The sequence below is a fragment of the Dryobates pubescens genome, chromosome 1 (assembly GCF_014839835.1).
Source record: "Dryobates pubescens isolate bDryPub1 chromosome 1, bDryPub1.pri, whole genome shotgun sequence".
NCBI classification, from domain to species: Eukaryota; Metazoa; Chordata; class Aves; order Piciformes; family Picidae; genus Dryobates; species Dryobates pubescens.
Genome location: NC_071612.1, coordinates 46,944,235 through 46,958,510, shown reverse-complemented (window position 1 = coordinate 46,958,510; position 14,276 = coordinate 46,944,235). Strand labels below are relative to the sequence as shown.

General features: G+C 39.3%; 1 protein-coding gene across 2 annotated transcripts in view; it reads left to right on the top strand.

The window, feature by feature from the left end:
- Positions 1-14,276, top strand: part of SH3D19 (SH3 domain containing 19) — an 81,846-nt gene that overhangs the window by 64,795 nt on the left and 2,775 nt on the right. For both annotated transcript variants that reach the window (XM_054165176.1, XM_054165185.1), the window contains 10 exons: positions 2,099-2,211; positions 4,391-4,449; positions 6,709-6,973; positions 8,312-8,380; positions 9,662-9,734; positions 10,049-10,179; positions 10,978-11,036; positions 12,650-12,837; positions 12,933-12,985; positions 13,469-13,655. In XM_054165176.1, coding sequence (XP_054021151.1) covers positions 2,099-2,211; positions 4,391-4,449; positions 6,709-6,973; positions 8,312-8,380; positions 9,662-9,734; positions 10,049-10,179; positions 10,978-11,036; positions 12,650-12,837; positions 12,933-12,985; positions 13,469-13,655 — 1,197 coding nt within the window. The remainder of the gene's footprint in view (positions 1-2,098; positions 2,212-4,390; positions 4,450-6,708; positions 6,974-8,311; positions 8,381-9,661; positions 9,735-10,048; positions 10,180-10,977; positions 11,037-12,649; positions 12,838-12,932; positions 12,986-13,468; positions 13,656-14,276) is intronic.

Genomic DNA, 14,276 nt, shown 5'->3' with positions numbered 1-14,276 from the left:
AAATAAAAGTGGTTTGGTTTTTTTTCAGTTGGAATAATATATTCCAGCTGACATAATTCTACTCCATGAAGGAAATTGTAAATACCCTTCAAACAAACAAACGCCAAGAAAAAGAACTGATCTGGATTCAGTTGTGAGCTTGTAGACAACTGGTCCCTTGCTGCTCTCTAGTGGCAATTGTACTTTCCACTGGAGACTGCTGGTCATATAGTACTTCGCTACAATTGTCGGGGAGGTGTGAAGGACTGCTTGATGGGAGGCTCTGGCTGGAAGGTTCGTGGAATGTAGAAAAGCAGAATTAAGTTCTAAAAAGCAAAGTAGTCTTTTGTCAGATAGGAGCTGCTGCAAAAATGTGATCTGTTGAAAGATGAGAAAAATACAACTGGCCCAAGATGTATGGATATAGCAGGGTTTACCTTGTAAGAGGGTCACATATTCTCGGTACAAAGGGTCTTTCACCATTGTGGCTATGGAGAGAGATTAATTCTGTCAGGAACCAGCACAAACCCAAAATCCCAATAAACAAAATAAACCAAACCACTCAAATTCTCAAGAATTTGAACTGCAGTAAAGTACTCATTTAACATTAGCATTTATTGAGATGTGATTAGAAAGGAAGCATTAAACTTCCACTTCAGTGATTATACTTGGAAATCACTGACACTAGCACCTGCCTTCTAGTTCTGGGGGAAGGATGGTTTGTTCCTTTAATTTCCTTTAACTTTGGTTTTACAAAGAGTAAAGATGAGGAAAATAGGCCATCTGTGTATATATTAAGATTTGAAGTGGTGTGAATAAATGAATCTCTCATGCTGTTTTATATATCAGTAAGGTATGATAAAAGAGGATTTCTTTTACAATTACTGGCAGGTATTGTCTTTACTTTTCATCCATCATAAGAGCTTAGAGGTATGAAGAACTGTCCAGTGCTTGGTCACTGCCAGTATGGTAACTGTGACCTGCTCCTAAGAATAAGGGATTTATCCTTGAACTGATCCATTTTTAAACATCACATAGTGTTTCTGATCATAGTAATGCAGCTGAGGTGTTAATACCAAAGACTTCTCCTTCCTATGTGTTGCTTCTTTGTTCAGCATATTTTTCATTAAATGGGCAACTGAAATTTTTCATTTGGATAGAATCACTTCTCTTTTTTTTGTCATGAGTCTGTAAATGTCCAGGCTGTCTACACATATGTTTACATAATTCCAAGACTGGCTGGAAGTCAGAAAGCTTAAGTGTCTAAAGTTCTTTCTATGAAAATGAATTTGCATGGTATACAAGTATGCTGTAAAATAGATGTCAGGGTCCCACTATATAAAGACAAAATTATTGGTAAATATACTGGCAAAACCTGTCTAAGTGCTTCCCAGGTTTCAATGGCAGAGACATACAAAGAAAATCTCATATAATTAGCAGGTTCTCATGGTCTTTATTGAGACTGAGGACATCATTCTCTTCCCTAGTAAGAGCTGTGCTGTTTTATCTTCTATGGCCTAAATGTGCTTATCTCCTTAAAGACTACCAGGGAGCTTCCTGAATTTTGTAGCAGGCAGTGGTTTCTTTTCTTGCCTTTACCTTTCTGGAGATTCTGCCATTCAAGCCTTCTGATCTTTCAGGGTTACTTGAAATAACCTTCAGCTGTTGTCCAGCCTGAAGGATATACCAGCAGCTGACAGCCGAAAAAAGTGGGCCAGTTTAGAAATGTGGCTGAGATGGTGATGGTGTTTCAGGTGTCCAGTAATGAGTCTGACATTCCCAAGGATAAGAAACTCTTCTACTTATCTAATATTGTATCAACAAGTATTGCAGCTGAAACCCTAGAATAACTTGCTGGTGTCCTGAGTCTAAAGTGAAGATCTGTTATACAGCATGGAAAGAACTGAAATTAGCTTCAGAGTTGCAGTGTTCCCTTCATGTCCCTTTTCTTTTCACTAGTCCTTAAGTGGTCCTGCCAACTGGAGGCTTGGCTTTGAGGAAGGAATTTGCATTCACACAAAAATGCCCCAAATCAAGGTGGATTCCCTTACCTATTGTTGGTTCATGTAAAGAAGCTCTTAATTAGACTTTCATTTGGGAACTTGTGGGTTTTTTACAGCTTTAAATGAAGTCATGCATAGTCCTCCACCACTTCCTGCTGAAAAGCCCATTGGGAACACCTCTGATATCACAGTGGGAAAACCCAACAGTGGTGACCTAGTAAAAAGAGTGGTAAGTTAGAACTATTTTCCCATGTTCCTTTTTCTGCTTTGGTTAACAGACCTGTAGTAACTCTCAAGCTTTGGTATAGTAAACTGTCTGAAGGACTAAAGGATTAAAAGGACTACTCAAAACTATAAGGCTTTTTTCTTTTAATTGTCTTCTCTAATTAGGCAATTTATACTGCTGTCTGTTCTGAAAAGCACCTTGTTGATTTTACTAAACTTTGATCACATCTGTCTTCAATTTTCTGTGTTTAGCAGCTGGAATGAGGATATTCTACAATTTAGTTTCAAAAGCACTGCACAGTGGTTCAAAGTACAATGAATTTACATAGTGAAATATTGTCAAAGTTCTTCACAAATGTGGGGGGTTGCTTTCATATACACACAGCACCTCTTGGTGTCTCTGCTAATTTCCAGGCAGAGAAAACTTTTCTGTAGATGAATGAAGCTTGCTTTCTTCAGCTCTTTTCTTCTAGTTGTTTTCCAGTGGCTCTGTCAGAGCCTGAGTAGAACCATTTATTTTGTAAAGTGAGGCTCTGCTCCTCATTCCTAAGCACATATTGATGGTAGATATTGTAGCTGTAATATCCTGTATGCCCTTTGACACAGATTTACAAAAGAGAAACAAACTACACTAGAAAATTACAGTAAAATTCCAAATATTGAGTGTTATGATGGCAGAAATGGCACAGCATCTTGTGGAAACCACAGGCAGTAAAAAGATCACATGAAGTAAAATCAAAAGCCCTCACTTAGATGGGCAGCTGCCAACAAATGTCTTTGAGGCTACTCTGCTAATAAGATGAAGGGGTTTTAAATGTCATGACTAAAGACAATATTCATAGAGGTCCCATCTTTTCTGGATAATGTTGAAAAAATTCTTTCCAATACAAGATGTTAAATAACATTTTAATCAGCGCAACCCCAAAGCCTTTACCGTGTCATCCAGGTTACTTTGACAGGCATGTGTAAGCTTCAGAGGATTCTTATTCTTTTTTTTTTTTTCCCCTAAGATCCAGAGAAATATTTAAATCTTGGTTTTGGAAAGATAAGAACTCCTATGTTTCTAAAACTGGCATTGTTTGTTAGTGGAAGTGACTAGCCATGAACAGTAAAAGTTCTTGACCATAAGCAGTAGTTGGCATTTCTTTTTCACATGGAATGTGAAATTTTTTTGTATGAGGATAACATCCCCACCTGAAAGTGGTAGATTGTTTTCTTTCTAATCAGAATCATTTAATCAGGAACATTCACTTGGGGACTTAATCAAAGGTCAAAATTTTGACACAAAATACATTTAGGTATTTTCTAGATGGGAGGTTAAAAAAAACCCCCAAACCTCCAAACAGAAATTGCTTACCTGTTTCAAGTACGTGTGTCCCTAATTAAGTAAACCAGTCTGTTCAGACCTATTTGAAATTACTGGTTGAAAAACCCAGATTCAGCACTCTGATTTACCACACAAGCAGCTGTGCTGGCAGGACCTTCTGGCACTGGCAGGAAAATGAACAGCAGGAGGCAGAAAGGATGGTAACTTGTTACTTCATTATTGTGGTCCAAGCCCTTCAGACATGGCACATGTTTCCCTCTGCAGACTCTGCTAAAGGGTATTAATATCTGGCAGGGCCAGGATAGACAGCTGGGAGGAGTGATTCCTTAATCTGCCAAAATAAGTTTCTTCAGGGTTTTCTGTTAGATCTCTAGGAAACGTACTTGCATCCCTTCTTTAATGAGGGATAATGTTATTTGCAAGGGACACTGTCTTCTGTGAGTTGCATCAATGTCATGTTTTCTGCTTTATCCTGTTCAAAGTCTTCTATCTGTCAAATTTACATAAAAATTGATAATGTGACTGGAGCAGTTGGAATCCTGTTGGTAGTGAAATTGTACATTTCTGTGACTGTCTTGAATTTGTCTTTTAAGTCTTGACTATCATGTAGAAGGAGAAGATGGCTGGATCATACCTAACGGAAAATCTAGTCTGGGATTCAGTTAGGCAGATTATTTGTGTCTCCCTCTGAAATGCTAGACCACACCAGAATGTTTATTACTTTATTCCCAGGCCTCCAGAAACTCTAGTGTTTTCTGTCTATAGGATATAATTAATGTAAGAAATGCATGATTTAAACAAGATAATTTTTGTTTCTTAAACTTAAAGAAAAGGCTTTTCTTTTGAATCTTTGTAGGAGTTGGATCATTCAGAACAAGGTGGAGTGCCTCAGTTAGAACCTGTACTGCTCCCAAGGTAAGTGCAATTCTGCAGTGGCTCACTTAAAAGTGGTGTTTCAGGGTTAGTTTGCCTAGTTAGTCTCAGTGTAGACAGTCTTAATGCAACAGGCTTAGGTAGTTAGTATACTCACTCATAAATAGCCAGGAGCAAGTTGCCAGTTGATTAGGACTTGTTTGTCCATTATCAGTATGAGCAGGAGTATTATAGGAGGACAGCTGTTTGGCTCTTCAGCTAACATACAGTGTTGACAGTCATTCCTTTCTGCATCTTTAACCTCTTCACCCACAGCTGAACGTAGAACATCCCCTTCTGCATGCTGATGACCTTTTGTTCAACAGCACTTGCACTTGTGGCTGGGATTGAGTGTTGAAGGAATGGAAGTGGCAGATGCTGCCACCCTGGAAAGGCAAATACTGGACTGGCACCTTTCTGGCTAGTTTATACCACTAACTTCAGACCTGAAATGCTTGTGGAATTGAAGATTCAGTTACAACCACAACATTTTTTTTTCTTCTTTGTTTTCTTTTAACTGACAAGGAAGGAGGTCTGTAGAGACAGAAGTAACTGGACCAGCTTTGAGCTGAGGTCCATTAAATGCTCTTGACAAGCTGGAGGAAGATAAAAGCATGAGTCAGCTAGCCCAGTGTGACTATTTCAGCATCTGTGCTCTGAATCTGTGGGTTCAAACACAAGAGTTTGATCTGTTGTGTCAGGACAAGAGAATGATTCTGTTATTAAACTTAATTTACTGACAGTAATGAGCATTCATTAATAGTAAAGGACGTTGGTGCAGCCACGAGGAAACGCTGCATTATTGCCCCCTAGGGGCTTGTTGCTTTCCCCCATCTTTAGCAGAACAGCATCCTGGGTTTCTGGAAGGGCAGTAAACATTTTGTCCTTTCATTCTTCTGCTCAAATGGATTATTTCTTTGTAAGTAAGCAGTAATAATTCTCTTAATAGCTTCCTACATTTTTCTTGTTTACTTGAGTTGCCTTACAAACGTGTGGGTTAGTTTGTTTCCAGATTTAATGCAGACTAACTCGGAATTTCCCCTTTTGTTAATACTAAAATGCTTAATTTAGGATGAGGCCAAGAAATGGCAAAGGAGGAATTTGACATTAATTTTTTTTTTTTTTAATTTAAAAAACTATTTCATACTCAAACAGTAATACAGAACTCTTATCAGGAGCATTAGTAGAACACTGTTACCTTCTCAAGTGGTGGTGACACTCAAAAAATGTGTCAGAAGCATACTCCAAAGAACCCTAATGCACATTTGTTGTGGTTGATAATTTTTACAGACCCTTGAGGAGTTCAAGAGACTAAATAATTATGCTGAATTACAACGCTTGAAAAAAGAGGGACAATTGTAGCGGTAACTTGTAGTAACTGGCCAAAGATTTCCCAGTAGCAATCAAACAATATTGTTCGGGGGGTTGGGGTTTTTTTGGTTGGTTGGGTTTTTTTAATTGTTGTTGGTTTGGTTTGGGTTTTTTGTTTTGTTTGGGTTTTGTGGGTGGTTTTTTTGGATATTGGTAGTTTTTAACAAAGGTGTCTTTTAATTAGCTGTATAGGCAGGTGTGGAGGAGGAGGGGTTTTTTATCAGTGCTTAGCAAGAGGGTGGGTGGTTTTTTATTAACTCTGTCACTATTCTCTGATTTTGGTTTCTAAACTACTGGTACACTAATGAGAGTGTGGCACCTTCTGTACTGCTGGAAAACTTGAGTATTTTCAGTGGTGTTTTACTTCTGTGGTAGACATCTGTGGCATACAAATGGTAAATTCTGCTATTGCTGCCATTGTGCAAAATGCTGTCATATGGTCTTGAGTTTCAGCAGAGGCCCAAAAGTCACTTCATGTTAAGTGACATCCCAGGGAATGAGCTAGGCTGATACCTGAATACCAGCAGAGCTTGTCAGGTCTTTCACTGAAGCTTTCCACTAGAAGAACTCCATCCTGAGGCAGCTTCAGAAAAAGCTCTTTCTAAAGGCAGATTGCTGACAGAAATCCTGCTTATGTAGTGGGTTCCCAAGGAAGCTGGCGTGCTATTGATAAGCATAAGTGGTGAGCAGACTTGAAACTCAGTATTCAAATGGTATAAGGACTTGATCATCCAGGCCCAGTATCTGAAGAGTTCATGTATTCCTGGAGAGCTTCAAATACTGCACACTCTACAGCATGAGTCACATTTCTTTATTGCATACTCTCTAGCTAGAGCTGTGGCAGAAGCTTTCTAATATGTGGATTTCTCTGATGGTTTGCTCAATTTTTAGGCCTGTGAATGGAAAAATTATACCTGCTCGACCTCCCCCACCTAAAGGTGTTCCTGGAAGGCCACCTCCCCCAAAACTCTCTGCAGCCAAGACCTCCTCCAAGAAGGATGCTCTGTCACGATCTATTTCTGACATTGCTTCTGATAAAAAATCCAGCAAGTTCAAACTGGGACCCAAGAGAGCAAAAAGCCAAGTCTTCAAAAATCCAGATCCAGCATTACCTCCTAGACCTAAACCAGGTCATCCTCTCTACAATAAATACATGGTGAGAGACGAGAAATTCTGTCTGAGACTGTTGTTTATATAACAGTGCTGGTTAAGATAGTAGTGAAAAGGTAGTTGTGTGGGTTACTGTGGTGTGGCTTTCAAAGGGCATTTGTCATCATAATCTTCCTTAGAAAATATGAATAGATAGATAAATGGTAATAAGTACTGTAAGGTAATACTGGAGAAAGCAATATGCAAACTACAGACACATGTGTGGCCTTGTGTGTATATACATACATATATAAAAATTATGGATAGCTTTGGGGTTGGGGGTTCTTTTTACAGTCACCATTTCTGAATTCTATTATATCATGTAAATTTATGCTAAACAATTGTGTTTGTATATTGCTTTTTGCTATGTATGTCAAAATGCTAAAGAAAATTGGGGAAGCATTAGAACTTAAAAAGTAGTTTACCTTGCTCATCAAGTCTGCAAGGAGTGATGAATGTAACATCACTTGTCTTACATTTTCATCTTACTGGTGCTATCCTTTTTCATTATAAATGTGTTTTATTTTGGCATTGCATGTTGTTAAGGAGCATTAAATATAAATAGATCAACATTATAGATAAAAAGCAGAGAGTGTTTCCCCAGATACTTGAAACTGGTCAGTGATCAGAGCTAATGACTGCTTGAACCAGTACTGTTGTCAAAAAAGGCACCTTCGCAACCATAGCACGAACAACATTGGCATCCAGCATGAAGTAGCGGGTTTCTGTTGCCTTCTTGTTGATTTTCACTCTTGCATTTAGCTCCTTGATGGAGAAGAAGAACAAGAGAGAGAAAGATGTACCCAAGCTGATAATAGGAACAGCTTTGAGATAAAGGAAAGCGTGTTGCTTCCTCTCTGGTGTAGACACACCATATGTAAGGAAAGTGTTGACATATTTTTGTCAACATAAGGAAAGTGTTGACATATTTTTGTAGGTAACACTTTTTTTTTTTCAGGAGCAGAACACTAGTAATTCCCTGCCCTCAAGTGCTACAATGACATTTTCCTCCCAGGCTTCTTGCGGTGCCCTCCATGACAAATGAGTACATTTCTCTGTCAGTGTGCTTCTGAATGTCATGTCCTGTACAGTGTGATACCAGTTAGGTAGCTAAGATACTTTTAAAGCAGATGATAACACCTGGGTTTCTCTAAATGGCAGTTCCTATCAACAACAGTCCATTCTGAATGCCAAGGAGCTTGTCCTTGTCACTTGACTCCTAAATTAGTTTCCTGTAGTAGGTGGTTTTAATAGTTCCATCATCTGACCATTTTCAATGGCAGTAGGAATTTCAGGTGCTTTGATGTGAAGCAAGCTTTCCTATTTGCCTCTGTTTTTATACAAGCTACCTGTGCCTCATGGAGCTGCCAAGGAAGATTGTCTTCCCAGGAATACTGGAGAACTGTCCTGTAAGGTAAGACATTTTTCCCTGCTGATAAATATTACAATGAGCAAGACTCCTGTTACATTAAATTATCAAGAGCTCTAGGCTTTAAAAGTTACACTGACAAATGTAATAGTGGTTTATTAAATCCTAGAGCTTCTTTAATAAAAATAAAATGACTACCAAAACAAAACCCAATAATGTTGATTTGCCTTCTAGCACAGGGACATTCTGCTTATGAGGTAGAGCAACTGTAATTACTTTGAGTGCCAGAAGGGAGAGGAAACTGGTAATGTTCCTCTGTCTCATAGGAAGATAATCACTCCCTTGGCTGAGTATCCAAAAAGTGGGCAAAAGATAAGCAAGCAGTTGTAGGAAGTGCTGCACATGATGTATCCGTGAACTTGGCTTTGACATACAGATTTCAAAGTGGTTTCCTCTCTTTGCTTCTGCAGAGCCTAACCAGGTTCTATGGCATGACTGCATGCATATGAAACAGCTAGTATCAGTTATATCACTCAGTGGCCTTGCTGATCAGAAACCTACATGGCTGAAATAAATTTCTATGCAATCTGTTGCTATCTGTTGTCATTCATATTATTCTGGCCTTATCTTTGTCCACATTGGATTTTTCGGTTGGGCTTTTTGTAGCAATGAATTACTTTGAATGTAATTCATGCACAGTGATTGTCATGAAAGCAGTCTAAAAGGTCCTAGTGGGTGGGATATAGAGGAAGGCTCAGCATTTTGAATATAATTTCCCTTTACAAAGATCTCATAACAAAATTGTCATTTCTCCTCAGCATTATCTTCCTGTAAGCAAAGCCCTAGTGGTTTCCTCACTCCTCTGAACCGCTTGGCAGTCAGCAGATGTGCTGATGCTGAATGTGTTGGGGAGAGTTGGGCTGGATTGTTTTTCCTCAGCAAGGAGGAGCAAGTGGTGGCATGCAGTATAGAGCAGCAGTGCAAAATTTGCCCACAACTCTTGCAACGAGAATTGCTATCAGTGCTCCAGATTTCTGACCCACAAAGGTAGCTGAGGCTTTGCCTATACCAGGAAAAGTTTCATGTCTTCCCTTTCTTTCATGAGCTCAAAGCAGAATTTAGTGAAATGCATTCTGGTCTACAGTGGCAAAGGGATTCAGATCCTTCGCTCTGTGACCAGTACTAACTGTTACTTCCAGAGGTGATTCTCCGATACCAGAACAACACTGTTTCCAAAGCCAGAAAATTCTTTCACAGTACCCATCAGAGAATATGTTAGTATCTTTGATGATTTATAAAGTACTTGGATTTATTTGTTGTTGTCAGGATTCAAACTACCCTCCAAAGGTTTCTGACCCAAGTGCACCTCACGCTGTAGTCCTGCATGATTTTCCTGCGGGTAAGTAAACGTGAATATCCCGGAAGCTTGCTTTACTCAGAGATTTTTCAAATGGGAATTTTCTTAGTTTTTAGAACTTAAAAGCTATGAGGAAGCTCAGCCTGTAAGGTCTGCCTGTAGAGTTGCTCAAATCCATGGGGTTAGCTCTAGCTGGGCCAGTCTTTTGGTTCAAGCAAACTGGCTGATCAAGTATAATTAAGAAAACTTGTTTTGAAAACGCATTCCAGCTTTGTCTGGGATTTGGATTAAGATTTTTTTTCTTAGACAGAATCCTTGAGTGTGAGTGCAGTAACTGAAACGATGCTGTCTTACAGAGCATGCTGATGACTTGGACCTTCATTCTGGAGACACTGTTTGTCTTTTGGAAAAAATCGATAGCGAGTGGTACAGAGGAAGATGTGGGAATCGCACAGGGATCTTTCCTGCCAGCTTCGTTAAAGTAGTTGTATGTGGGCTTTGTATGCGTTGCTGCATAGGGTCCTATTGCAGTTATTTTCTGGTTCTATTTTACTACAGCTCCTGTATGTTAAACTCCATTCTGTATTCAGATAATCTCTTTTCCCTCTGGCAGCACAGAAGACATACTGACTTGTTTGTATGGTATTAGAACGATGCTTGATTTGGCACAACCAACTTGTGCTATGGGGATTATTTTGCTGTTAATTTGGAGCCAAGTGAGAAAATCATGGCCCTTACCAGATTCTCTTTGTTAACCTGAGTAGTTTCTCAGGGTATACAGAGCAGATTATTTTTCACAGGTGCTTGTAAGAATCAACACCCAGTAAGGTGGTTGCTATTTGCACCTCCTCCAACCCCCCAGCTTCTCTCATTTTCTTGACCCTTGGATTGTGCTGAAATGACCACTTTTATAGCCATACAGTAAACTGGGTCAGAATAGCAGTTTGGCCCAACAAAACAGGAGGCTTTTTGTTCCTCAAATATTTTTTTCCAGCTGGATCAGTTCACCTAAGTGGCTTACTAAGTGCTACACAAATGTTGTACTGGCACAGCACAGGGAGATTCTGTTGTTGCAAATGAGCATCTTAAAGCAATCCTGTTACTGAATGTGACACTTGACAATAAACAGAAGGCAAGACAGGTGCTGTTTTGGAGCCCAATAGCTATTAGTTCAGTGCCTTATCTGTAAAAAAAGATACAAAATGGTTCACTGCATCAAAAACTGGATCAAATTTATAGCAATCCTAATTCTGACATTGAAGACCTTTTTTTTTTTCTTTACTAGACTGATGTTCCAGAAGAAGGCAGAAAGAAGAAAATACTCTGTTCACCACAATATGTTAAGTAAGTCAGATAAGTCTTATTTTCTTTCTCAGCTAGGAAGTAAAAAGATAACTTTGAAGCATGTGTCGTATGTGCTGAGGGTAATGTGGTTAACAGTTTCTCCCCTGAAATAAATTTTTTTTTTTTAAATGAAGCTTTCAAAACTGAAAGTTTGATCTTTTATTAAGACTCATATTGGGGCAAAAAAAAAAAAAAGGCCTAAAAACTCACTTCATGGTTTAAAAAAAAAGTTGGTAGATACCTTTTATCTTTGTAATAAATGATTCTGTAGATGCAATCCCGTGCACTTACTTTCCTTCCTCTTACAAGCTGTATTAGAACAGCATTTCCCATCAGTTTTCATGAAAATTGGTTACAGAAACTGACCCAATCTGATTAACCTCAGCAGCATCACAATCTCCTCTCTACTCCTGGCCTTGGTACTTTCTTCCAGTGTCCTCATAAGATGTAACGTGGTACGGCTCCTACTTATTTGAAAGAACAAGATCAAATGGGACAGGATATCACTGTACTTTACAGAGATCTATCTAAACCATAAGGTGTCTGACTGTACAAGTGAATCTAAAGTACCCCAGATCAAATTACCAAACGCACTTCAAGCACTTTAACTTCTGATTCAAAACCAACTTGTACTAACATTTGGAAGCAGGGAACAACTTTGCATGGTGTTTTCACTCAGTGATGATTTATTAAATTGCAGCAATGAGAGCAAATTCAGGAACTACAAGTATCAATGGGGTCATTCAGCTTGTTCTTCACAATGAGTTTGGTTTATCTTAAGTGAAACTTTATTTTTAAAAGCTGCTTCTACAACTACGAAAGACACAAAGCGCTAGCTCTGTCCTGAAGCTTTCACTAGCATATGAGTGAGGCATGGGGGTGGAATCAAGCTTACACTGGTTGTATGCTATGATGCTATAGCAATGCTTTTTGTAACTTTTTTCCTGGCATGTTATTTCTGATAAATCAAAAACTTTGAGTAATTTCTGAAATAGATTTAATAAGGGGGGGCGGGGAATAAACCATTTTTCAGTATTACAGAATTTGGTATCAGATGCAGTGATGTTTCTTTCTTCAATGGGTATTTCCCCATGCCTGGGAAAATAGACAAACACTAGCTTCCCCCTGTGGCATCCCCATCTATTTGGGATTTGGGACAAATACACAACACTTGCCCTCACCCAAGTTTGATTGTATTTAAATTGGCAAGTTTGATTGCATTTAAATTGGATGCTAGCTCAAGAAACCAGCAAATCCTTAACAAAGTGTCAACACCCTTACTTGGATATAGGTGAAAACACAGAGTGGGAGAGGTAGCCCCAGACCAAAATGATATGGTGGTGGTTGTTGATGTTCAGAAGAGAAATAGACTCTTATGCAAAATATTGTAACAGCCATGACCTGGGATGCAGAAGTGGCTTCCAGCTCCTCCAGACTCCATATTCATCCTCCTCAGAAAGCAGAGATGAGAGGCAGAGCTAGACCTCAATTCTCTGACTGTTTTATCTTCAGCACAGTCCATCATTTTAAAGATATCAATCTGAATTTTGCACAAAGCTGCCTTGTTAAGTAGATAATAACAAGCAAAGTAAGTTTCTCTTTTGTCTGTGTAGAGGCCCAAGATGCATAGCACGATTTGAGTATATTGGAGATCAGAAAGATGAGCTCAGTTTTTCAGAAGGTGAAACTATTATCCTTAAAGAATATGTCAATGAAGAATGGGCTAAAGGAGAGCTCAGAGGCACATCTGGAATTTTCCCCTTGAACTTCGTGGAAGTAATTGAAGATCTGCCTGGAACAGGTATGAATATGTTTGCAAAGATCTTTGTTAGCATGGTTTTGTGTTGCATGCATATAAGCATTGCTGCTATTCTAAGTTGTGCTTTACTTACATAGGTACAGGAGCAGCACTGAAGAACAAGGTGGAGGCTGCTTCTTCCCTTCCTCAGGTAATAAAATGTTACAGGTGAGCGCAGAATTTGCGTGGTGCAAGCTTTCTATGGCAGGGTCAGGTCAGCTGCACAGCTTTATAGCTGAATAGAGCACACAGTGCTACTCATGTCTTGAATTCTGACAGCTGGCCTACATTGATTGAATTCATAGCTTCTGGGAAAATAACATCAGTAAATTTTCATCCTTTGTGCTTAAGCAAATTCTTGTTATCTCTATTTTAAGTATTGCTACAGTGGTCTAATTTTGAATTTATTAATCCTGTCCCCTGACAGCAATGATAAAAAGGACTGTCTGAGCCTTGACAAAATTCTGGGGTAATTGCTGAAATGCCATTCTAGTCTACATCTGCAGTGACACTACTGCGTGAGAGACAGTCAGGGCACCTGTGTGCTCTACAGCTGCTTTCACCGGTATCCATCATCTTATGGGCTCCATTCATGCTTCTAAAATTAATGCATTTCTTCTGTTCACTTTAATAGAACAACAGATGCTCTGCAGAGTGGTGTGAAGCACTTCATGATTTTACAGCAGAAACCAAAGATGATTTATCCTTTAAAAAGGGAGACTACATCCAAATACTGGAACAAGTAGATTTGCAGTGGTATAGAGGAAGACTGAACGAAAAGGAGGGGATTTTCCCAGCAGTTTTTGTCCAGACCTGTTCAGGTACATGGCCCCAGCTAGATGGGAATTCATTATCCCTTGGGTTGTGACAGCTGTGATGAGTTCTAGGAGAACCCAATCACACTAACAAAACACACACAACAGTCCTTTACATCCTAAAGCTAGTTGTTGATCCACTCTTTCTAATAATGGCAATAAACAGTAGATAATCTGGGAGGTGATAGAGATTCTGGGATGGTTTGAAGTGTGGGTTGGGCAGAAACAAAACAGGACCACAGAGCTGCCTATAGTGTAGCAATTGAGTCAGAAAATGCAGAGGGGCCAGGTTTTCATTCAGCTGAGGACAAACACTGCAGCACAGGCAAAGAGCTGTGACTAACTACACCTGCTGCCTCTTGGCACAGCACTATTTTAATCCCCTTGGTGAAGTAAAGAATGAACACTTGCCTCTCCTCAGGCTTCTGTTTGATCCCCAAATCAGTGCAGTCAAAACCTTCACAGAAGGCTCAGGAGAGGGAAAAACAAAACTTAAAAAAACTTCCCCTTGTTTTTGCAAGTAAAGCCATCAGTGAAATTGACAGGAAATAAATTCCACCTACCTGGCACATAGCACACAGCAAGTGTCACCTCATCTCCAAGTCCAGAGAGGAAAAGATGGCTTTT